The 21,830-nt window shown below is 53.6% G+C and overlaps 11 protein-coding genes across 11 annotated transcripts; 2 read left to right on the plus strand and 9 right to left on the minus strand.

Annotated features, from left to right (window-relative positions):
• Positions 1–272: 272 nt before the first annotated feature.
• Positions 273–2,326, plus strand: DACRYDRAFT_91638 (DUF747-domain-containing protein; the record flags this gene model as incomplete). The annotated part of the gene is made up of 6 exons (XM_040777012.1): positions 273–611; positions 661–996; positions 1,048–1,192; positions 1,242–1,552; positions 1,604–1,938; positions 1,987–2,326. 6 exons carry the CDS (start codon positions 273–275, stop codon positions 2,324–2,326), a joined length of 1,806 nt encoding a protein of 601 aa, XP_040624228.1.
• Positions 2,327–3,212: 886 nt separating this feature from the next.
• DACRYDRAFT_119452 (Aldo/keto reductase) lies at positions 3,213–4,608 on the plus strand (the record flags this gene model as incomplete). The annotated part of the gene is made up of 4 exons (XM_040770791.1): positions 3,213–3,591; positions 3,644–3,964; positions 4,021–4,370; positions 4,420–4,608. The coding sequence occupies exons 1-4, from the start codon at positions 3,294–3,296 to the stop codon at positions 4,606–4,608; spliced, it is 1,158 nt and encodes a 385-aa protein (XP_040624229.1). The 5' UTR covers positions 3,213–3,293.
• A 238-nt stretch (positions 4,609–4,846) lies between these two features.
• On the minus strand, positions 4,847–6,523 carry DACRYDRAFT_25121 (aryl-alcohol dehydrogenase). The gene is made up of 7 exons (XM_040774021.1): positions 6,308–6,523; positions 6,020–6,260; positions 5,868–5,968; positions 5,660–5,816; positions 5,298–5,604; positions 5,138–5,240; positions 4,847–5,085 (listed from the first exon to the last, which is right to left on the minus strand). The coding sequence occupies exons 1-7, from the start codon at positions 6,359–6,361 to the stop codon at positions 4,897–4,899; spliced, it is 1,152 nt and encodes a 383-aa protein (XP_040624230.1). The 5' UTR covers positions 6,362–6,523; the 3' UTR covers positions 4,847–4,896.
• A 473-nt stretch (positions 6,524–6,996) lies between these two features.
• Positions 6,997–7,344, minus strand: DACRYDRAFT_111876 (uncharacterized protein; the record flags this gene model as incomplete). Its single annotated transcript, XM_040769301.1, has 2 exons — positions 6,997–7,066; positions 7,118–7,344. 2 exons carry the CDS (start codon positions 7,342–7,344, stop codon positions 6,997–6,999), a joined length of 297 nt encoding a protein of 98 aa, XP_040624231.1.
• A 48-nt stretch (positions 7,345–7,392) lies between these two features.
• DACRYDRAFT_111877 (uncharacterized protein) lies at positions 7,393–7,791 on the minus strand (the record flags this gene model as incomplete). The annotated part of the gene is made up of 3 exons (XM_040769302.1): positions 7,393–7,518; positions 7,568–7,592; positions 7,640–7,791. 3 exons carry the CDS (start codon positions 7,789–7,791, stop codon positions 7,393–7,395), a joined length of 303 nt encoding a protein of 100 aa, XP_040624232.1.
• A 31-nt stretch (positions 7,792–7,822) lies between these two features.
• Positions 7,823–8,596, minus strand: DACRYDRAFT_119454 (uncharacterized protein). The gene is made up of 2 exons (XM_040770792.1): positions 8,156–8,596; positions 7,823–8,110 (listed from the first exon to the last, which is right to left on the minus strand). Exons 1-2 carry the CDS (start codon positions 8,485–8,487, stop codon positions 7,873–7,875), a joined length of 570 nt encoding a protein of 189 aa, XP_040624233.1. The 5' UTR covers positions 8,488–8,596; the 3' UTR covers positions 7,823–7,872.
• Positions 8,597–8,892: 296 nt separating this feature from the next.
• On the minus strand, positions 8,893–10,869 carry DACRYDRAFT_119455 (uncharacterized protein; the record flags this gene model as incomplete). Its single annotated transcript, XM_040770793.1, has 3 exons — positions 8,893–10,283; positions 10,329–10,460; positions 10,511–10,869. 3 exons carry the CDS (start codon positions 10,867–10,869, stop codon positions 9,077–9,079), a joined length of 1,698 nt encoding a protein of 565 aa, XP_040624234.1. The 3' UTR covers positions 8,893–9,076.
• A 1,495-nt stretch (positions 10,870–12,364) lies between these two features.
• On the minus strand, positions 12,365–14,758 carry DACRYDRAFT_119456 (uncharacterized protein; the record flags this gene model as incomplete). Its single annotated transcript, XM_040770794.1, has 4 exons — positions 12,365–13,151; positions 13,257–13,780; positions 13,834–14,447; positions 14,499–14,758. The coding sequence occupies 4 exons, from the start codon at positions 14,756–14,758 to the stop codon at positions 12,471–12,473; spliced, it is 2,079 nt and encodes a 692-aa protein (XP_040624235.1). The 3' UTR covers positions 12,365–12,470.
• Positions 14,759–15,044: 286 nt separating this feature from the next.
• Positions 15,045–16,259, minus strand: DACRYDRAFT_111881 (alpha/beta-hydrolase; the record flags this gene model as incomplete). Its single annotated transcript, XM_040769303.1, has 7 exons — positions 15,045–15,431; positions 15,480–15,559; positions 15,607–15,781; positions 15,830–15,931; positions 15,979–15,989; positions 16,042–16,078; positions 16,134–16,259. 7 exons carry the CDS (start codon positions 16,257–16,259, stop codon positions 15,045–15,047), a joined length of 918 nt encoding a protein of 305 aa, XP_040624236.1.
• A 185-nt stretch (positions 16,260–16,444) lies between these two features.
• Positions 16,445–16,810, minus strand: DACRYDRAFT_111882 (uncharacterized protein; the record flags this gene model as incomplete). The annotated part of the gene is made up of 1 exon (XM_040769304.1): positions 16,445–16,810. One exon carries the CDS (start codon positions 16,808–16,810, stop codon positions 16,445–16,447), a length of 366 nt encoding a protein of 121 aa, XP_040624237.1.
• Positions 16,811–17,730: 920 nt separating this feature from the next.
• On the minus strand, positions 17,731–19,532 carry DACRYDRAFT_119457 (alpha/beta-hydrolase; the record flags this gene model as incomplete). Its single annotated transcript, XM_040770795.1, has 9 exons — positions 19,099–19,532; positions 18,885–19,048; positions 18,798–18,834; positions 18,738–18,748; positions 18,586–18,693; positions 18,365–18,539; positions 18,235–18,314; positions 17,826–18,186; positions 17,731–17,780 (listed from the first exon to the last, which is right to left on the minus strand). The coding sequence occupies exons 1-9, from the start codon at positions 19,493–19,495 to the stop codon at positions 17,731–17,733; spliced, it is 1,383 nt and encodes a 460-aa protein (XP_040624238.1). The 5' UTR covers positions 19,496–19,532.
• Between the last annotated feature and the right edge of the window lie 2,298 nt (positions 19,533–21,830).

Raw genomic sequence — 21,830 nt, forward strand, 5'->3', positions numbered from 1 at the left:
TGAGCCCTCCTGCGCCCCTCACCCCGCTTCCTCACTCCCGTCGATCATCACACTCCGGATATCCACACCATCAACTCGGCCACAGACCGTCGTCTCAGGCATCGCTCCGCGGACAGTCTCTTGGATTTTTCCTGGGAGAAGCACGCAGGCCTCACTTCGAGACACTCGAGGATGTGCCGGGGACACCAACGTCGCCGGTCGGCCAGGAATATGGCTTTCCTATTGAAGGAAGTGCTTTACAGCTAGAGGAGTCGCCAGCACGGGAATCAGACATGCCTCCAAGCGGCGGTATCAAGGTTTACACGTCTCTTCCACCTTCTCCAATTCTCTCTTCCGACCCACCGCGGGATTCTAGCCCTGCAGATGCTCTATCTACGGGCCGCTTCCCTCCAGCTTCAGAACTGCACCGTCGTTCTCGCTCAGGCTCCAGAGCTTCCCATAGGAGAGATGACGATAGGACCCGAATGCCGAGAGAGCAGCGCCCGGAGGAACTGTTCAGTATCTGGGATTATCTGCGCGCCGAATTACTAGCGACTGATGCAGACCATCACCAGGAGATGAAATGGGAAAGGGTTGAGAACTTCTTGATGATACCGCTAGCGGTGGAGAAGGCGAGTCCATTACCTGTTATAGCGACTGGCTGATCAACAGTTCTTGCAGACGATTACGTTCGGTTTCCTTTTGTCCCTAGATTCTTTCCTCTACGTGTTCACCATTTTGCCCATCCGATCAGTAATTGCGATCTTCCGAGCGTTGGGCCCTCCTGTGGTAGCGGTCTATTCAACGCTTCTTCCATCTTTCCTTCGACCGAGCAGACCGCATCCTAAGGTATTCTGGAAACCTCTTCCGCCCAGTTCCAAGGCGGATCTACTCAGGATGGCGCTCGTCGTCTGCACGTTCTTCATTCTGTATCAGTGGAGCGACACCAGTCGCATATATCATTCAATTCGAGGACAAGATACCATCAAGCTCTATGTCATCTTCAATGCTGTCGAAGTATGCAGGATCCTTGCGTGTATGAGTGCCAGCCTGATCGAGGAAACATAGGTCGCCGACAGGCTCCTCTGTGCTCTTGGTCAGGATCTTATGGACTGCCTGTTCTCTCGAAGTACACTTGCCCCAACCACTTCTCAGAAGACGCTCCGACGAATACGAACGACCGGCTATTTCTTTCTGAGTCTATTATATTCTTGTCTGTTGACCTTTCCCCACCTGGGTAGCGGCTGATCGGCTGCCTGTAGGCGCACACGCTATGATCCTCATCTACTATCTCACATCGCTCAACGTCGCGATCAACAGCTACGACAACGCCCTGCTCACGCTATTGCTCTCGAACCAGTTCGTGGAAATCAAGGGCAGCGTATTCAAGAAGTTCGAGAAGGACAACCTATTCCAGATCACGTGCGCCGACATTGTGGAACGTTTCCAGCTGGGGATCATGCTCTTTGCAATTGCGCTACGGAATATGATCGAGATGCGTGGCTCGGAATTCTCGGTCCTGCCGCAGGCGTTCGCAACCAAGGCGTCTAACCAAATGTGGGCAATCATCTCTGTGGGTACACTTAATCTGTGAATAAGCAAATTCTGACAGATGTGGTCTCAGCCGGTGGCTCAAGTCCTTCTGTCTGAAGTTGGCGTCGACTGGTTAAAACATGCCTTTATATGCAAGTTCAACTCCTTCCGCGTCACTGTATACGACCGTTTCACCGACGTACTGTGCCACGATCTCATCTCGCTCCGCCCCTCCCGGAAGCACACATTCGTAGACCACTCCCCCCTGGTATCACGTCGCCTGGGATTAGCAACGATACCGCTCGCTGTTGTCCTCTTGCGCGTTACTTGGCAGGCGCTGTTGATCCTCCATCAGCAAGTGCAGCAACAACGGGATCCATATCTTTGGCTGTGGTGGACACTCTTCGGCTTAACAGTTTGGTTCTCGTACGTTTTTATCGGTTTGTCGTAATCATGGTGCTTAAGTATACATAGAGCGGTGGCGTGCAAGGTCTTGCTTGGCCTTCGTCTGCTCAGCTATGCCGCTCGCCGCAGGGACGGGTTTCAGAAACGAGCCAAGCAGGATACAGTGAACAACGTCGACCGTACCCCGATCGGGGAGAGCGTCGAGGAACAAGCCTATAACAAGAAAACGCTTGCGATGCTCGAGAGATCCGAAGACGATCAGCGTGTCGTACCGGACATGGTTATCATACCGGAGGAGCAGAGGTTGTGGGGTTATAGTGGAGGGGAGAAGGAGAAAGAGAAGAAAAAGAAGAAGACGTATGAGTTGGAGGAGCTGAGTCGGTGGACTATGGTCAAGCGGATATGGTAATGCAATGTACGATATTGAAGATCGAGAGTGGGCCTAAGACAGAGCGCGGTTATGAGGGTTCGGAGTGATCGTCCATGCAGTGACCTTGAGTGAGTCGTCATCCTGCAGACTAATGCATTGCAGCTCTTGTAAGAATATTCTTACAAGAGCTTAATTGAGCGGGAGAGTGATTGGTACTTATGCTGCAGTTAAAAGTTGCATTAATATTATCTCAACCTAAGAACGGTGCTGGGGTCGCTCGGGTCCGGGCATGGGTCCGCATGGGGAAGGAGTCAAACCTTATGTTTATCTCGGAATCCTACAGTCGCGGTCGGACTTAAGACTTGTCCATCTGGTTATCGTGGATCCTGGATGACAACCGTGTCACCCACTAACTCTCCCACGTATGTAACCCAGAACATTGTGAGTGAGTGATCGTCACATTCCTCAAAACATAGTGATGATGGTTCATATGACTGATGAAGTAACTCTACCAGTTCCTACGATTTCCGTCCGTCCTTCGCTCCTGGTCCGAACTCGGAGAATTATTGACCAACCGAATATTCGCGATCGAATTAGAGAAAACATCTGAGTACTCCACGATGCCCCAAGAACGCAATTTGATAGGACAGATGTACCGAGCACACCGCCTGCAGCTTGTTAGTTTCGTTGCAACCCTGCAGACGTGGAACATCGGCATGGGCTACACATCGGAGACAATCGAAGACTTATACCCGGAAGATCTGCTCTTGTAAGGTCATAAGCAACTCGACTTGTAGACACCGCCAGCCAAGACGAGACATGGGGAAGGAGATCGACTGTCAAGAATGTTCGATCCATGAGACTCGTGGAATGAGAAACGGGTGGGAAGAGCTTCTGCCCACTGACATATAAAACTGCTCTTTGGAGAGGTCAACCATACACTATACTTCGATCCCCTCCAAACTCCAGTACCCAACATCAAGCTCCTTCTGTATTCGAAACTAAAATGGGCGACACGTTTGCTCCTGCACGCGCACCACCCACAAAGCTAGGCGAGCACCGGATCCTTTGCCCAACTGCTGGCATACGTGTCTCCCCCCTCGTTCTGGGGGGAATGAGTCTGGGAGATGCGTGGAAGGACATCCTCGGTGGGGGCATTGGGAAACAAGCCGTGTTTGAGATACTCGATACTTACTGGGAAGCGGGCGGGAACTTTATCGACACGGCGAACAACTATCAGGACGAGCAGAGCGAGAAATGGATTGGGGAGTGGATGGAGCAGCAGAAGAACCGGGATGAGCTAGGTTCGTTGGCCGATTAGGGTGATGTCCAAATGTTGACGCGTCGAATGGACAGTGATCGCGACCAAGTACTCGATCGGCTACAACACGCACGAGCGAAAAGCCAAGACTTACGTGAACTACACGGGCAATCACAAGAAGTCGCTCGTGCTTTCCCTGCGCGCTTCCCTCGAGAAGCTCAAAACGAGCTATGTCGACATTCTCTACGTCCATTGGTGGGACTACTCGACCAGCATCCCCGAGCTTATGCGTGCGCTGGATGACGTGGTCAAGAGCGGGCAGGTGCTCTACTTGGGTATCAGCGACACGCCTGCTTGGATCGTCACTAAGGCGAACGAGTACGCCAGGGCGCACGCATTGACGCCGTTTGTCATCTGTGAGTCCTACCTTATATACGTGGCCTGATTTGCTAATATATGCGCATATTCTTAGATCAGGGAGAATGGTCCTGTATGAAGCGTGACTTTGAGAGGGACATCCTCCCCATGTGCATGCACGAAGGGATGGCTGTCGCTCCCTGGGGTGTGATCGCCGGCGGACGGCTACGTACCCAAGCACAGCTCGCCCAGCGAATCAAACAAGGTGGTAATCTCCGGTTCGGGATGAACGAGCTGTCTGAGAATGAAAAGAAAATGAGCGCCGCGCTCGAGAAAGTCGCGAACGACATTGGCGGCGATGCAAGCTTGGCGAACGTTGCTATTAGCTATTGTTTGCATAAGCAGCCCTATGTGTTCCCGATCATTGGCGGGAAGAAAATCTCTCATCTGAAGGAGAATATCAAGGTGTGCACATTCCTCGTCACTGTCTGTTCCCTCTAACGAAATATTGTAGGCGCTGAGTATCCGCCTCACCCGAGAGCAGATCGACTTGCTCGACGCCGCCATTCCATTCGACATCGGTTTCCCTCAGAGCTTCCTTGGTGGAGACCCGGCCATGTCGGCGGACGGGAAGAGCACGAACTTCATTCTCAATGTGGGGGGTGATCTTACTTGGGTTAAGGCGCCCCAAGCTATTGATTGAGCGGGAAGCGAAGCAACCTGCTGAAGAATAACAACATGCTAGAAGAACAACTGGATTTCTGAAATGTCGGACCGGATCACGTAGATACCCATTTTAATGAACAGATTGCCATTGATTCATCCGCACTGAAGAATCGACATTATCTGCTATTGGAAATCATGCTTTCGATCAACACAACATAGCGGTTCAGGCCGAGTATCTATGTCACTGATCGAAGAGCGGACATCAAATGGTTTTGTCCTTCGAACAGGATCATCGTCTGGGAATGTTTGCGGGACGCCGCTCCCCTCAGACAGCAGCCTGTTTCGGCGCAGTTACATAATGGATCCTCGCAGCAGAGTTCAGCAAGAAGTTCTTGCACACCCCGTTGCTCAGCGCCGGATCAGGGCCGATAAAATCATGCGGGAACCCAGGCTTGAACTCTATCGCGCTGTCGAGGTAGTCGATTTGCTCTTGAGTGAGTTGGATCTTGAGTGCCTGTTCAACGTTAGCCGACGTGATTGAAGAACAGGTGAAAGGCACGACGGACCTCGATGTTTTCTAACAGATATTTCGTCTTGCTCCCTCCGATGATGGGGAACACGTATGCCTGCTTATGCATGACATAAGCGATGGCCACATTTGCCAGTTTTCTGCGCGTGAATAAAGATATTAGTGCGTCGCTTGAAGCATCTATGAGCAACACATACCCCGGTTGGCCAACCTCTTCCGCAACCTTCTCCAATGCAGCGCTCACAGCCTTCTCCTCCGGGGTAAGAGTCTGCGAACCCCATCGCATGCTTCCCTGCTTGAGCCTCTCCTCAAGCTGGGCCTTGGTCCTAAACTTCCCCTGGCCAATCACGCCCCAGGGAGCGAGGCCCATCCCTTCCGCGTGGCACATGGGGAGGATGTCCCGCTCAAACGAGCGTTCGAGGCAGGACCACTTGCCCTGGTAAACGACAAATTGGGCCATACCGTGATCGCGCGCGTACTGGTTGGATTTGGATACGACCCAGGCTGAGGGCTGTTAGTGCAGGAAGGGAGAGGGGAGGAGAGGAGAAAGGGGGCGTGCCGGGCGTGTCGGACACCCCGAGGTAGAGGACTTTTCCAGCTGCTACGAGGGAGTTGAGCGATTGCATCAGTTCGGGAATGGGGGTGGTGTAGTCCCACCAGTGGACGTAGAGGAGATCGATGTACGTCGTCTGGAGCTTCTCGAGACTGTCGGCGACCTGTACTCGCGCCGTTAGACGAGAGTTGGGGGGAAAGGAGGGAGTGCTCACGGAGACGTGCAGCGACTTGCTGCTGTTTCCGGTAAAGTTCACATGGATCTTGTCCGTGTTGCGAAGCTTGCGGTAACTCGTCGTGAACTTGGTCGCCAGCACTGTGAGGCTGTCAGTTCCCACTCACTTAGCTAACAGAAAGCAGGTCATACCAATCTCGTTCCTATTCTTCCTCGCCTTCATCCACTCCCCAATCCATTTCTCGCTCTGCTCGTCCTGGTAGTTGTTCGACGTATCGATAAAGTTGCCCCCGCTCTTGTAGAACAAGTCTAGCGTCTCGAACGCCCCTTGGAGCGCGACGCCGTCCCCCATCCCCTGGCCCCAGGCGTCGCCGATGGACATACCCCCTAGGCAGAGGGGGGAGACGCGCACACCAGCCGAGGGGGAGAGGAGCTGTCATAAGATGAGGTTGGGTGTTGTACCCAGGAGAGGACACGTACGCGGTATTCGCCCAGAGGGGTATCAGCAGGAGGAGCGGGAGCCCACATAGACATGATCGTCAAGATAAGCGATTGATAATGAAGTAAAGGGCAAAAGCAAGCAGATTAGACTTTAGCTGTCGAGGACATCCCCATTCTTATACCCGCCAGAGAGAGTCAGACTGGATCACGCTCATTGATCAGGGCCAAACGTATATCCTTCGTTGTCCATCGTCGTTCCTCACGGAGGCATGGGAACTTCGAACACGCGCGTTCTGCATTCCTCACCCATGAACCTATGTCCATGTCATCCTGCACATCTTCTACGCCAAGTGACGGCTAGAAACATATCCGTCAATTAAGTGAGTTTGTCGTGTCAACTTCCTTCGTGTAAACCGACGTCGGCTCTTAGGAATCGCCGTATCTTTCAGCCATTTATCATCGGCGATAACGGCGGAAGGGTTCTGGTGGAAATCCATGTTCGTTACCAAGAGACAATTACATCAGCACAATTGCTCATAACATCAATCGAATACAATCAATCACCCATAAAGAATGGGCCGCCCAAGTTCTGTGCTTCTCAAGGAGAAGTATAATTGTGCGTAAGGTTCCAAACCGCGAAGTCTCGTGTGGGGTAACAGCATCTCGGGATCGAAAGGAAGCGTGACATTCAGCGTGGGGAGTCATCCACCTCATCCCAGCAGTATTTGTCAAAGCATGTCTGACACTAAGGGGTGCGTTCCAGCCCAGCCTTTCAATAAAACGCTGGACGGCTGCGCACTGTAGGCCTGTTAGCAGTGCTTCAAATGTTGCAGGAAAGAGGAAACGCACCCGAGACATTCCGGGAAGTCGCCGTTCAGTGTACCTTTTCCCTGGGTAACGAGGTTGAATGAGTTAAGCAGCACCTGCTGCACCTGGAAGTCCGGAAGCGCATTCTCGATAAACGAGTAATCAGCGTATGTCGAATACGGTGCATTAGAGATGTACAGCACAAGCGGCGCGTCTTTCCTCGTGCTGCCGAAATGCGTAGGCCTGGTCGAATATCCCCGGTTGAGCATCGTCGCCGCCGTAGGGACCTTCGGGAACGGGACCCAGTGCTGCACGGCTCAGGTGTACGTATCCAGCAAGTTGGTGCCGTTCTGCCAGCCGTAGTCTGTTTCCTGACTAGCGTCATAGGCGATGATGAAGTCCGGCTTGCGAGAAGGTTGCATCACCCCAGCGAGAGGAATGGTCTGCCCGCCTTCGGAAACGTGAACCCGCTGTAGTTGCCTTGCAATGTACCCCATTCGAAAGGGCCGGACTCGATCTAGAGCACGTGTGAGCTCAGGCAGCAGAGGTTGAGGAAGATCTCACGATGGTCGAGTTCGACGTGGGATGAGCACGCTCTCGAAACTGGGAGGTTTGGGGTCAACCACCACATTCTCCACAAGCGGGAACGGCATAGAGAAGTTCTTGAACGCTGCCAGCCGGGCTACTCCGCTCCAAGTGACATTCGCGCCATACATCGCCCCAGGCACAGTCTCACTTGACACTGCTCTACCAGATAATCCGCCAAGCGACGGGGAATCCCGCTGCCGCCTTCTCCCCTATCTGCTCAAATATCGTATCTTCATAATCGTTGATGACGCTAGCGTTGTCCCCCGGGAAATAGGGCTTGACAGATGGGTGCCGGGCGAGCAGCAGGTTGGCAGTGGTGGGGAAACCGGAGACGCTGTATGAGACGACCGGGTAGGAGCCGCCTGTAGGTCTGTGATTGGAGCAGGCCGCCAATGCGCTGGGCGAGCTGGTGGGTAATGGGAGTGAACTCTTGGAAGATACCCAGTCCTATTTGTCGTCAGCTGTAATCTTCTTCTATAGTTGACTACACACCAGTGAATGTAGCGACTGACCCTCCCCCACTCATAGCCAGACTGATAACAGGCACATTCTCCGCATAAGCCTCCAACTTCGTCACATAACCCTGCACATCGCATCCCTCCCATATGAGAGCGCCGAGGTACTGTACCCCTCAAGCGCGGCAGTGACGACAGCTTTGCGCCCCTGTATCCAGGCTGATTCGGGAGAGCTGATGTTGGTAGCAGGATGCAGCCAGGTGATGTTGAAAGGGCACGACACGTAGGTGGGGCGCAGCCTGAGGGGAAAGTTGAAGACTGGACGACGGATATAGCCGCTAGAGAGACAAGGAAGAGTGCAGCGAGCATAGTCGGGTTCCGCTGACCCTGCGTTCGACTGCGTTACTCGTCATGGTGGACGACGATATACCCCCCTGGACTCGCAGTTGCATGCTGACTTCCGCTCCCTCTCGACGTGCTTCAACGAGCGCCGTGGTCACTTGGTTTGCTCATCCGGCACACCGTCTCTTTGTGTATCTGAGCACATCGAACACTTCTTGTCCTTGGAGAGCGACACCATCGTCAAGTCGTCGTTGAGCCAAGACAGGATTCAGCCTGGGGGGCGTGCAGCCAGATGGTCAAGAGGTAAGTGAGGAGGAACAGGTGTCAGGGTATGAGTATGACTCTGCGCCATACAACTTTCTGTCATCAGTTCTATTTCGTGATAATACATCAAGAATAAAGGAATAAAGATAAAATGCAAACGAAGGGGGTAAAATGCAAGTATGTACAATAATGCCAATGTGAAGTGATAAATGCTGAGGAAGTTACAGTAAGATCGTAAGGAGTCAGCACTCCAATTTTGTTATACCAAAAATAAATGGCCAAAGTATGAATGTGCGGATACCTCATGTCCGAAATTCTATTGCCGTTTGAACACTTTACCTTTCAAGCACTCTCAAATGGAGAAGTCGACCTTTGGCACTCGCAGCCTGCAGAACTTGACGTCCTCCACGCTCACTCTTGAGCAACACCGGATTCCCAATTCCTGGAACTGCTTCACCCCTTCGTTCTCCGCTCCTAGCCAGCGGTTAAACGCCAGCTGTCGTACAGCGTACCCTTCAACAGCGGCGCATTCCTCGATCTTGAGCCGCTCCAGCTCGGGGCAGAGCCAGGAGGCGCTCATCGCTGGGTTGCTCAGCCAGTTCAGCGTGTCGTTCGTGATGTTACAATGGGTGAAGGCGAGGGTGCGCATGCCCGTACAGGATCGGAGGAGCATGAACAGTTCCCACAAGTTCGTCTGCATGCCTGCTAGCGATAGAGCTCGTACGCCTTTCCTGCTGTTCTTTCGTGCTTCTTTCGAACTGATCATGAACGTCTGTAGGTTATGCAGTTCACGCAGGACGCTATTGTGCAGCTCTTGGTAGCCGTTCTCGCTCTGCTGGTACGGTACGGAATTGAGGGCGATATCGACCGTTGTCAGGCTAACAGAAGCAAAGTGTTGCAAGAAGAGGACGACGTTGTCCGATCGGCATTTCCACAGGCGCAGTTCCTCAAGTTCGGTCCATACGATATCCCTCACCCCATCAAACGGCTCTGGTATCAACTGGTTTCCCCAGTTGTCGATCCTTAGCGTGCGAAGATACGGATACACAGCTGCGAGCGTTCGCAGTGTACGCAGGTTGTTCGTCCACGCTTCCGGGCGGGAGATGTGCAAGTTCCGGAGATGTCGGCGCGAGCCGATATGCGTGAGGATAACACGGTCAAAACGGATCGTCTCGATGGACCGGGGCATTCGGTGGGTGAGCAACGCCGAGTCTGGTCGTTGAGGCACGGGGGTACATATGCTGATATCGAGCGTTCTCAGCGCGACGGTCTCTTTGTCCACCAACTCCCGAAGCGCGTGCCTCAGCGTAGAAACAGAGTGCGTCCGGATCGTCAAGCTCGTCATACACTGCCGATGAGGCTCAACAAGCCGCACCGCGCCATGAAAGAAGTACTGGTCGTTTCGCACTTCCTGTAGGCTGAGGTTGCGTAGATATACGGTGATGGGGCTGCCTTCGGCGTGTTTGAGGTTTTGGGCTGCGCGGGGGAAAGAGCTCGGGCCGGAGATGACGATATGTGACCAGAGAGAGGGGACGGTAGGGGATATGAGCTTCCATCGACTGGGAAGGTCAGTCTCCCATCGGCAAGAAAATGGGTGCACCTACCGGCAGACAGAGAGGGCTTTGGGACCGAAGGCTGGATCGAGCCTGCCGACCTCGTGCATGATACGGTAAATAACATCATCAGGCAGCTGGTTGATGTCTAATCTCGGTTTAGGTGCAGCCTTCGTCCGTCTCCTGTTCTTTCCATCAATCAAACATGTGCATGCACGACCGCGAACACGTACGTCATCCTCTTCCTCTTCGGCGTCCCCCTCTGCGTCTCTCTCACCCGCTGCTGCTCCGCATTCGCGCTAAGCGTCCTGCTCATTCCAACAGCGGCTTGAGGGATAACAGGGTTGAACGCGAACTGCGCGCCCGTCGCTGCTGGTGCAGGAGCAGTAGCGACAACTGGAGCCGCTTGTGCCCTTGCCCGAGTGACTCTTCGCCCATCCTCGCTGCTGTCCAAGCCATACCCTCGACGACCTCGCTTGCGTACCGTTCGGAGAGAGGGAAGATGCTCGAAGATGTCGTTGGGAATCGGTGCGGGTACTACAGGCTGGGGCAGTCCAGTCACGAATCGAAGCGCGTTATGGAGTACGTCCATGCTTGCTGGAGATGTTGCTCTGGTGATCGGAGAGATCCGTAAGAGGATGAAGGAGGATGACGCGCTCTGAGGAAGATGATCAGAACGACGCGTCAGACATGAAAGAGTGAAGCGAGACATCGGCCGACGTCATGGAAGCGAGACATTGTACACGCTCTGTGCACGTCTCATGTGTCGACGCGCTCGACATATCGTGGACATGGTCACCTGGCGCATCTAGTAGCGCGGCTCCCCACTGTTACATCTCGCAAAAGATGGATCAAGTCCATCACAGCTGTCCATCAAGCTGCCACCTGGACCGTGGTCCACACCGTTGTAGCCACAAATCTCCCCCATCTCTCAGAAAAACGCGACGAACGAGACACGCGCTCAAAAACGCGTCGCCCCATGCTCTCCCCACAAAAGCTGAGACTCACCGAGAGCTTCTCCTGGACAAATATCCCCACCTAGCAAGTACGAGTGTCAGAGAGATCGGTATGCAACGCGAGTCGGGCGCCTGTTATAAGAGAAGAGTCACTGGCGGTAGGCTCATGTCCCTACGTGATTTCCTAGGTTTAATTGCAATGTCCTTATGCAATCCTGTTGCACATGTAGCGGATACAACCCAAACATAGCGGGGGCTCCCGCATGTGGGCACACTCCCGTTAAGCCAATCACGTTACACCTTCCTCGGACCCCAGACTGCGCGCATTCTCACTCTACAAGCCACCATTCTCTGATGCGGGCGATAAATGTAATAAATCACATCAGTAGGGTTGCCTGTCGTCAAGCGCTAGACTATCCGGGCATTGATTGGCTAGATTAGGCTGTGGCGATCCCTGTCTTCAAGTTATACAGGCCAGGTGGAGGCATTCCAGCTGATTCTCCGACGTTCTTTGGTATTCCGACTGCTTCCGTTTCCACTTGACTTCCATTCTTGTTCAACTCAACATTGTTGTTTAATTATCAACATGCGGAGTCTCAATTACAGCACCCTAAGTAGTGAACTCTGAACGTTCGGAGCACTTTGACTCACGAGCTCGATGAAGGGCAGACCCCCGGGCTGAACCCGAATAACCCACCTGAGGCTGGACACTTTCCCACCTATGGACATGGTTCAACCAGCGTCTTCCACTGAACCACGCCCCTATCCTAATCTCCTAATCTCCGGTCCGGTCCAATCAACATACCGGATCCCGACACCGTGTTGGCCTTTCGCTGCCAGTACATCTATATGAATTCTTGCGTGGTTGAGACCACGCACGCTGGCAACGGCCTGATGTGGCCTGATCTCTGACTTCTGACTTCTGACTTCTAACTTCTTCATGACCAGCACCTCGGAATAGCTTCTGGTGTGAGAAAAGGGTGTCAGTTCAGGTGCGTCAGCGTTCGAGCCTCAAGATGTCCGTGGAGCTGGAAAACCACCCGTTCTCATGAATGTAGGATCGCACGAGTTCCAGATACGCTCGAACTCAAACCCCTCTCAGAGTAACTGGGCACACCAATCTCATCCAAAAGAATAAATACTAAGACCAAGAACAACAACAGCGCAAACGCAAACGCAAACGCAAGTGCAAGCTATATATAGTACATACTCACCTTCTTTCCACCACCTTACAGCCCTACGTCCCCTTCTGAACAACCCCCTTCAGCCTCGCTCTCAGTCCCTGTCTCTCCTCATGCCCCTCACCCCCGTTACCTCCATTTCCATTCCCACTCCCTCCACCATTCCCGTTCCCGCCCCCTAGAGCATATGCATCCAAACTATCTCTCCTCCTCCACTCCCCCCCTCCAGCCCCAGAGTTAGGGGGAAAGACGTCCAAGCTCCTTCTCGTCGGCCGGTCCTCGCTCTCCCTCCTCCGGTGCACAGCGGGCGGAGGCTCGAGCTCGCCCCGCGCCCAGGGGTCTGCCGTTGGTGAGGGGGACGTCTGACTCTGAGGTAGCGGCTGGACTTGGACTTGGACTTGGGGTTGAGAGATAGACGGAGAGGAGGGCTGGGTAAATGCCGAGAAGAGGTTGTACGGCGTCGTAGCCGAAGTCGGATAGCCAGAGTTAGCCGCAGCGGGAAAGCCAGGAGTAGCATGCGCCGGGGAAGGTATAGGGAGACTGGGCGATGCCGGCCACTGCTTGTCTGCATTGGCGTTCGGGCCGCTGCTAGAGCTGTTGATCGTACTGCTGCTTGGACGGGTGTGGGCGCTGCAGCTTGTGGTGAAAGATGGGACTCGGACGCCGGGAGCGGCGCGTACGATCTCGACTGTCTCGTGACACAGGGCGACTCGGGTCCATCGTCTGCTTCTAGTATACTAAACAAACGCATTAGTCTTATTTCATACGCCGGAGTGCGAACCAGGGAAGAGGGGGGAAAGAGGGCAGGGAGAGGCAGGAAGAAGAGGCAAAAGACGACGAACCTTGCCCATCCCGCCTTTACTCCCCCTTCCCTGCCACTTATTATCACAATACACCCAACCATTCTCGTCCGTCTCCAGCGCTTCGTCCGTGTCCTCCCTCCTAGACCCAGGCTCGTCTTCATCCTCCACATGCTGCGCTTCCCCCACACCAGCCGTAGCAGCGCCTGCACCAGCACTCGCCGGAGGGTCAATGACACTCCCCGTCCGTCCCCTAGCGCGCTTGATGACTTCTTCCACACGCCCCTTGGCTCCTTTTCCCTCCTCCAGCTCCGGCAACTGCAAGGGCAAGCTCTCCACCCCACCTCCCTCTTTCCGGACTAAGACGCGCCAGTCCGGGTCCTCCCATGTCCAGAGTGCTTTGCGCACTACCTGTAGGTCGGGGGAGGAGGGGTGCGGGAGGACGGTCTGAGAGGGCGAGGGAAGGGGGAGCGTGCTGGGCGACGGGGCTGGTGCGGAGGGGCAGGGCAAGGGCAGGGCAGTAGTGTATGGCGCCGGGTCGGAAGGGAGGAGCGCAGTCGTCCAGTCTACAATGCAAAGGGTTGGCAAGGCTGAGTCCCGTAGAGAAAGATGGACGCACCCAAACCCATCCACCAACGCTGATTCTCCCAGACGTCAAACCTGAACCTCATAGGCGGGACGCTCATCTCCCCCAGCTTTTCTCCCTCCTCGTCAGCTTTGTCCTTCCCCCCAAAGGAGACTTTGAACATCTTCGGACTGTCTTTCTTCGGTGGGAGAGGGGCGAGGGGCACGTGGCTACCCGTTAGGAGCGCCCAGGCGCGCGCGAATGCGTACTGGACCAGGCCGGAGGAGAGGAGGATCTGGCGGGTGGCGAGAGAGAAGGGTGCATGCCAGGTTAGGAGAAGGGTGCCTGCGAGGGCAAAGAGGATGGGGATGGGGACGAAGTAGGTGAACACCAGCCAGAAAGGGTAGATAATCCCTACTGCTCGGAGTGCTTTTGCCCATTCTAGCTTCTGACTTCCGGAGCTGAGCGTGGAGAGGGAGAGTACTGGAGGCTGCGGGAGCAGGGAGAGGAGAGAAAGAGTCTTACTGAGTGTTGCTGGGGAGGCGGATTTCCTGCTTTGGACGGTCGGGGGAGGGGCGGGGATGTTGAGAAGCAGGATACGGGAGAGGATGGTGACGTCCAGTGGTACGGGGTGCAAATAGTATAACAACACCAGGGGGAGGGCATACCTACGTCCGCCGTCAGTAGTTAGTTAACTACGGATTGGCAGACAGACGTACCGAATAAACGCCCCTAGACCACAGCACAGACCCCACCATCCAACAAGGAGGATGAGGGCATCGCTCTTCCGACCTTCTTTCCAGAGGTAAACGTCCCTCGCCCATGAGAGGGCGTGGATGAGAGGACCGTAGGCGGTGAGGAAACGGAGGACGGGTGTTGGGGTGGTGGTCAGGAAGGAAGAGGAGGAGGAGGATGAAGATGGAAGAGAGGATGCTGTAGGTGGGGGAGTGTCACGTGCTGATGATTGAGGAGATGGCATGGTAGTCAGAGTGAGAGATCAAAGTGAACAGTGTCGTGCGCCTTTGACCGTGTCATGTGTAATTACCATATACGGAGTGGCAGTGCATAATACATTATGAATTGCATGTGATTAAATGTGGAAAATCATATCTCATTGTTTAAGTGTGTCATTGAGGACGAGCATAAGTACATAGCAGGATTAAATACACTCTGCACAATCCCCAATCATCACTCACTCATCCCAGCAGCCGATCCCAAAGCCTCCCAATAACTCTCACACGCTATATACCCATTTTCAGCTCTTCTCATATCAGCAAAACTGACCACCTATCATGGCCGATGACGTCTCCCGTCGCGCACCATTGAGCACCCTTCCCCAGCTCGCTCTCAAGTTTCGTACTAGGCTTGCCTTTCTCTACCCGCAAGCCACAATCCACATGCTCGAGCTCCTGCCCGGCGTCGTTAACCACGGGCGGGACGGATGTTACCAAATCCCCGGTGTTGGCTATTCTCCACGTGTGGACGTTGCGTGATGCCACGAGGGAGCGGAGAGAGAGACCGAACTGGGAGAGCCCGACACGGGGAGAGCCAAACGTGTGTAGGTCGACTAGGACAAAAGGATACTCGCTTGTGGATCGGCGCAGTGCCTCAGCATAGAAGATCGTCGCGTAAGAGGCGCCTAGGGAATGACCCTTGATGTGTGTGAGATATAACAGGCAAGGAAAAGGGGAAAAGCGTACCGTAACGTAAATCGGTACCGGATTCCCATTTGCCCCTCCGAGCACACCGGCCAACTCCGTCAAACCCTCAACGATCAAGTCTGCCTCCATCAGCTCCTCATGCACCAGAAACAAAGTAAGGACGCACCAAAAGGAGCCTTCTTTGTCGAGATGTCGTACCGGTCGAACAGGGCTTGAGAGACACCTTGACTCACAGGAGCCCCGAAGCATACGTCTGGTTGTTGCCCTGCTGACGAGACGAAGGCAGCGGCCGTAAAGTCCAGGTCCACGAGCCATTCCTTTACGTTGCTTGGTGTCGTCCCCTATACACGGTCAGCTGGACGAAGCGGAGGGTAGAGGGGAGGGAGGACCTTGAATGCCAGGAGGATAAAGGGCGCAGAGGAAGATGAGGCAGAAGGGTAGAACGCCCCGCAAAACGGCCCTTCCATGTACCAGTGGGAGAGTGGGTGATCCTGCTTCCATCAGTTACCACGCGAGATGAAGGATGGGAGTGACGTACATCCACAAGATCTGTCATCGTCAGTTAAGATATTGTAGTAGAAGAAGAGGCAAGCAGGCCTACCACACAACACCATAAACACCATTCCCCAGGTCCCCGCCTACGCCCCTCAGATCCCATCCTAATCAAGCCACAATTGAAACCGAACAACTCACAATATCCTCAATCCCCTGCTGCGATTCCTGCAGCCCGTCTTTCGCTCCCTCGTTCGACCCGGCAGCAGCTTGCTTGACATTGTCGAAGTTACGTAGGTACATCGCCGAGGATTGCATAAGCGCCATGCGGGTGATATTCCATTTTATCTCCTCCGGAGAGTTCTCTGTAGCATCAACGTCAGCGGGATCAACAACAACAGAAACTCAGCCATCAGCGCGGCAGGCAACCGGCAACCGACTCCTGAGCTGAAACACGCACTAACAGCATAAGCAGCCTTCGCTGCCTCTATCAGGGACGCGCTCTCCCCCGTCTACTGGGAGAGCAAAGCCGCGTTCTGCTCCGGGCCAATCGCGATCGTGCCTATCCCGAGAAAGTTCCCAATGGAAGCCGCGGTTGCATCAATCGAAGTTGTAGTCATTGATTCAATCGAAATTGCATTAGTTTCCTCGATCGAACTTGCATTCGTTTCCTCAATCGAACTTGCAATCGTTTCCTCAATCGGATTCGCATTCGCTGCCCCAATCGAATTCGCATTCGTTTCCTCGTTTCCCTTGCTTAATGCAAGCGCATCCTGGATTCGGGGCTGATGCAGTTGCTCAATGTGTCGGGCGAGGATAGCTTTCCTCACTGTTGCCAGATCGGTTTGAGACGAGTGCGCAGGCTGTTTTCCGGTCATGATACAAAAGAAGTGCTTCACAAAGTTCAGAGTACGGTAAAGAGGGGGATCATGGACGGGTTTTATAGCCAGTCGGGGAGACGGAAATAGGGACGGGCAGGGGGAAGGAGTATAGAATCGCGAAACAAGAGAGAAACAGGGGCGAGGACCACACCGAGGAGGCATGTAAGCTTTGGTATAGAGGGATGAGGAAGATCCGGAGCTGGTAGGAGGCTGTAGCAGAGGGACATGCGAGATGATGCCTGCCGGAGTTGGACTATTTGAGAGATTCGAGTACCACAGAGTTTCTGGTCATCCTTCCTCTGTGCCGAGCTCCTATAACACAGCATCCGATTGTCATTCCAGAAAGCAAGCTGGCGTGATAATCCGGCGAGAACGCTCTCGCTGAGCTGAGCTAATAGTGATTGTGTTGAATGTGGGTGCCTTTGACGCCCGCAATCGTCCTTGTTTGCCCAGAATGAGAAGAAGACACTGTCACTGCCACCTTATTCTCGCATGTGACATAGAAAGCGTCAGTGAAACCAGCGCGATGTTTCTGTTCACTTGTCTGTAGATGTTGCGCAAATGCATGCAACTACGAGAATAAGCCCATCGGTCCTCCGGCCGTCTTTTCAGAAGTCGACGTCCCCGGGCCTGGCCCGGAGGCGACAGGAAGAGGAGTAGGACACCGTGAGCCGGGGCAGTGTCACGTACACCTTGAATTAGAACAGGCGGTGGCATGGCAGTACTAGTGAGAGTGAGAGAACAGAGAATGAATCGCGTGAGTGAGGGTCCTGCATGTGAAATTACTATATTCGGCGTGGCACTGCACAATTAACCGATTGAATGTGACTATTTTTACGCCCCTCATAAATTAAAGCGGCCATGACAGGAGAGCATAATAAACATATCTGCATTAAATACAATGATCCCAATAGCCCCTAGCCCCTCCCAGCAGCCGAGCCCAGAGCCTCCCAATACCTCTCACAAGCTACTCTTTCTCAGCACTGCTCCTTCCAACAAAACGTCCACTTACCATGATCAATGACCCCTCCCCTTGCGCACGCCTCCGCCCCCTTCCCGAGCTCGCTCTCCAGCTTCATACTTGGCTTGCCTTTCTCTACCCGCAAGCCACAATCCATATGCTCGAACTCCTGCCCGGCGTCGTTAACCACGGGCGGGACGGATGTTACCAAGTCCCCGGTGTTGGCTATTCTCCACGTGTGGACGTTGCGTGATGCGACGAGGGAGCAGAGGGAGAGGCCGAATTGGGAGAGGCCGACTCTGGGAGCGCCGAACGTATGTAGGTCGACTAGGACGAAAGGCTCCTTGTTCGGAGGTCGGCGTAGTGCCTCGGCGTAGAAGAGCGTCGCGTAGGAGGCGCCCAGGGAATGACCCTTGAACTGTGTGACCTATCACAACCAGGAGAAGAGGGAAAGACATACCGTAACGTAAACCGGCACCGGATTCCGGATTCCTCCTCCGAGCGCACATGCCAAATCCCTCAAACCCTCAATGATCAAATCTTCCTCACTCATCCATCAGCCTCACATGCAGGAGCGAGGAGGGACGCACCAAACGGAACCTTCTTTTTCGCAATATCGTACGGCTCGAACAGCGCCTGGGAAACCCCTTTACTCACAGGAGCGCCAAAGCATACTCCTTCCCCTTCCCCTGCTGAGGCAGCCGGAACAGCGGCGGCAAAATCGAGGTCGACGAGCCATTCCCCTACGTTGGTCGGTGTCGTCCCCTGCACACGGTTAGTGGATCAAACGGAGTACGGAGGGGGGGAGGACCTTGAATGCCAGGAGAATGAATGGTGTGGAGGAAGAGAAAGTCGGGAAAGAGGGGTAGAACGCCCCGCAAAACGGGCCGTCCCAGTACCAGTGCGAGAGAGGGTGATCCTGCCTTCATCAGGTATGCCATGTGAAGGATGGGGTTGACGTACATCCACTAGGTCTGCAGCCGTGAGAGATATGTGAGGTCAGAAGTGAGGGAAAGGGCCTACCGCACAGAACCATAAATTCCAAACCCCAGCTGCGCGCCTGCAGCCCCTCAGCCCCACCCAAACGACCCACAAATCTCAGTAACTCACAAGCTCCCCAATCCCCTTCTGCGACTCCTTCAGCGCTTCACTCGCCCCCTCGTCCGACGCAGCAATAGCCAACTTGACGCGGTCCAGATTGCGCAGGTACATAGCTGTGGATTGCATAAGCGCCAAGCGGGTGATGGGCCAGTGGATCTCCTCCGGGGACGTCTCTGCACAGTATCCAGTTAGCGGCATCATCATCGTCATCAGCCAGGGGTACCGGCAGTGGTAGACAACTCGACTGCAGAATGGATGAACGCACTAGCAGCATAAGCAGCCTTCGCCTGCTCTACCTGCAACCCGCACTCTCCCGTCCACTGGGAGAGCAAAACAGCCATCTCCCTCATAGTGGTCGCAAGCACGCCTATCCCTACCAAGTCCTTCATCGATTTGGATTTCGTTTCCTCAATCGAACTCGATTTCCTGTCCTCACTCTCATTGCCTAATGCGAGCGCACATAGGAGTCGGGGCTGGTGCAGTTGCTCAACGTGTCGGGCGAGTATAGCTTGCTTCGCTCTTGCCAGATCTGCCCGTGACGGGAGCGGAGGCTCGTTTTCTCCCATGAGACAAAAGGCGTGCTTCACCAAGTTTTGAATAGGGGCAAAGAGAGAGCTCATGGAGGCGTATTACCTCCCTCGTCGGCGGGGAAGGTGGGGATATAGACTCGCCAAAGAGGGGCAAGGGATAGGGGCACTGGTTGATGTCAGCAGGACCACGTCGAGAAGACACGTGAGGCATTGGTAGAAAGGGGTGTAGAAGATCCGAAGCTAATGGACGCTCTAGTGTCGGGACATTTCCGATGAGGCCTGCAGGAGTCGGACAAATTGAGAGTTTCGAGTGTATAAGAGCGGAATGTCCGATTGCACCTTTCTCCGAGTCAAGGTGTAGTAGCAAGAGGTGATACAATATCCAATAGCCATTTCGAAAGGTAAGGCTGACAGTAAATCAGTGCAGGGACCGTTCTTGTCTAACTAAGGTTGTGGTGAGTGCTGTGAGCACTGGTGTCTTAGACGCCAACAAACATGTCTTGCCGGGAAAATTCGAGGGAATTCCTCCGGTGCCCCCTCCCCGGGCCCCTCCGGAGGCAAATGCTCAGAATGCCCTCTCCTTCATGTGCTCACATAGCGCACAGCATTTTCACCTGTCCAAAACTAGGGCAGGAACAAGTCAATGCTACAGGGGTCCTAGTATCTGTTTGCCACAGTTAATGTATATATATATTCATGACAATGCATCAACATGAAGAACCAAATAAACAGAACATGATTCAATAAACAATTCCTTTTCTTCTAACTTTTTCTCTCCCTTTTTGCTGCTCTGAGATATGTTTGGGGCCACTCCATAATGACAGGACCCTGAGCTTACCCTTCTTGCCTGCTTGACATGTGATGGAAGCTGCAAGTTCTGTGAGCATGTGAAGGAGAGGGCATTCTGAGCACTTGCCTCTGGAGGGCATTGTGGGAGCAATATCCCTGGGGAGGGGGCACCAGAGGAATTCCCTTGAGAAAATTCCACCTCCACCTGACATGCCTTTCCACAAACATGTGGGGAAGGCAATGCTTGTCCCTACCACAAACTTGTGGGTGTCCCAGGGGTTCTTCTAATCCAGCACTAATCCAGCACATATCCAGACACATGTGGCCTGGTGATGTGCTTGGACCCTGTACACACAGTTGCATGACTACCATAACAAGTCTCATATTGTGCTACACAACTTCCTTGTATTTCTCACTTGTTATTGCACTTGTATCTGCTGGATGCCATGAATACTGCAACTGGCACATCTTCATATGCTGGATGCACTGGGAGCAAGTTTGCCCCAAGTTCAAGCTCACAAAGTGCACACCTGGGCTTGTATAAGGCATCAGTCACAACCGTAAAGCCAGTTCATGGTATGATGAACCTCAGTGTACTTCAGGATAACCTTATTGACAAGCCAACAACATGTCCTCTACTGTGGGAGATTTGCCCATGGAGACTGGGCTTTTAGCTCAGCCTCGGCACCACATGCTCATGCTCAAGGCCATGGCTGCTCATCAGGAGCAAGAAGAACTTGAGCATGCTTGATGGCATGCAGGTCAGTTTCCCTTTGGCCTCCACCTTGATCTTGATCTTAGCCCATTCTCAGCAGCACCTGCAGATGCACAAGCCAACACATTTCTCTCTCAGCTGCTTGGCTCTCATGGCATGCACCCTACATCAAGCAATCACTTTGTGAGTTTTGGTGAAGGAGATGAAGATGCTATCATGACCATGGCCAAGGATGAGGATCATGAGCAAGAAGAGCAAGAGCAGAACACAGTCAAATCCATGTGGTTTTCATGCAGGTGCATCTCTACAGGCATGATCTTCTAGTATGAGTCTCATGCAGTTGTGCAGAAGACAGAAACATTGGACAAGACCAAGGCACCAAGCAGGAGCAGGCACACATGCCTGCCAGCTAGGCACTAATCATGCCCGCTGGCAAGCCCAAGTTCCTGCTCTTGTCAATGCATACTTGCAGTGGTGACATGAGCATGGTGGTGGTGTGGATACTTCACTAGGTCCTGAGCAAGAGCATGGGGAAGAAGGAGGTGAAGAAGGAGGTGCACATATCAAACTGCTCACATGGCAAGGTATGCACACAAGGAGCCTCATCTTGCTCTCACCATGCTTACAAGCACTTGTAGGGGTTCAAAGCCATACCTTTCATTGCCAATATGATGGCAACAGTCTCCTTGCACATGTTCTTGAATGCGGATACCTTGCCACAAGCCCAGATCAACCTCAATTGGCCATCTCCTTGGGCATGATGGAGGTCTTGCATCATGCATGCCTCCATGCATATGTTTTGCATGAGTCTTTTGCTTGCATACTTTGTGATGTTCATGGAGTAAGTTGTCAGTCTTCCTATCCTGTTCTTGCCCACTGTCAGGGCACCAGCTCATTGCTTGGTCAAGAGACATGACTAAG

The sequence above is a fragment of the Dacryopinax primogenitus genome (genome assembly GCF_000292625.1).
Source record: "Dacryopinax primogenitus strain DJM-731 SS1 chromosome Unknown DACRYscaffold_23, whole genome shotgun sequence".
NCBI lineage: Eukaryota > Fungi > Basidiomycota > Dacrymycetes > Dacrymycetales > Dacrymycetaceae > Dacryopinax > Dacryopinax primogenitus.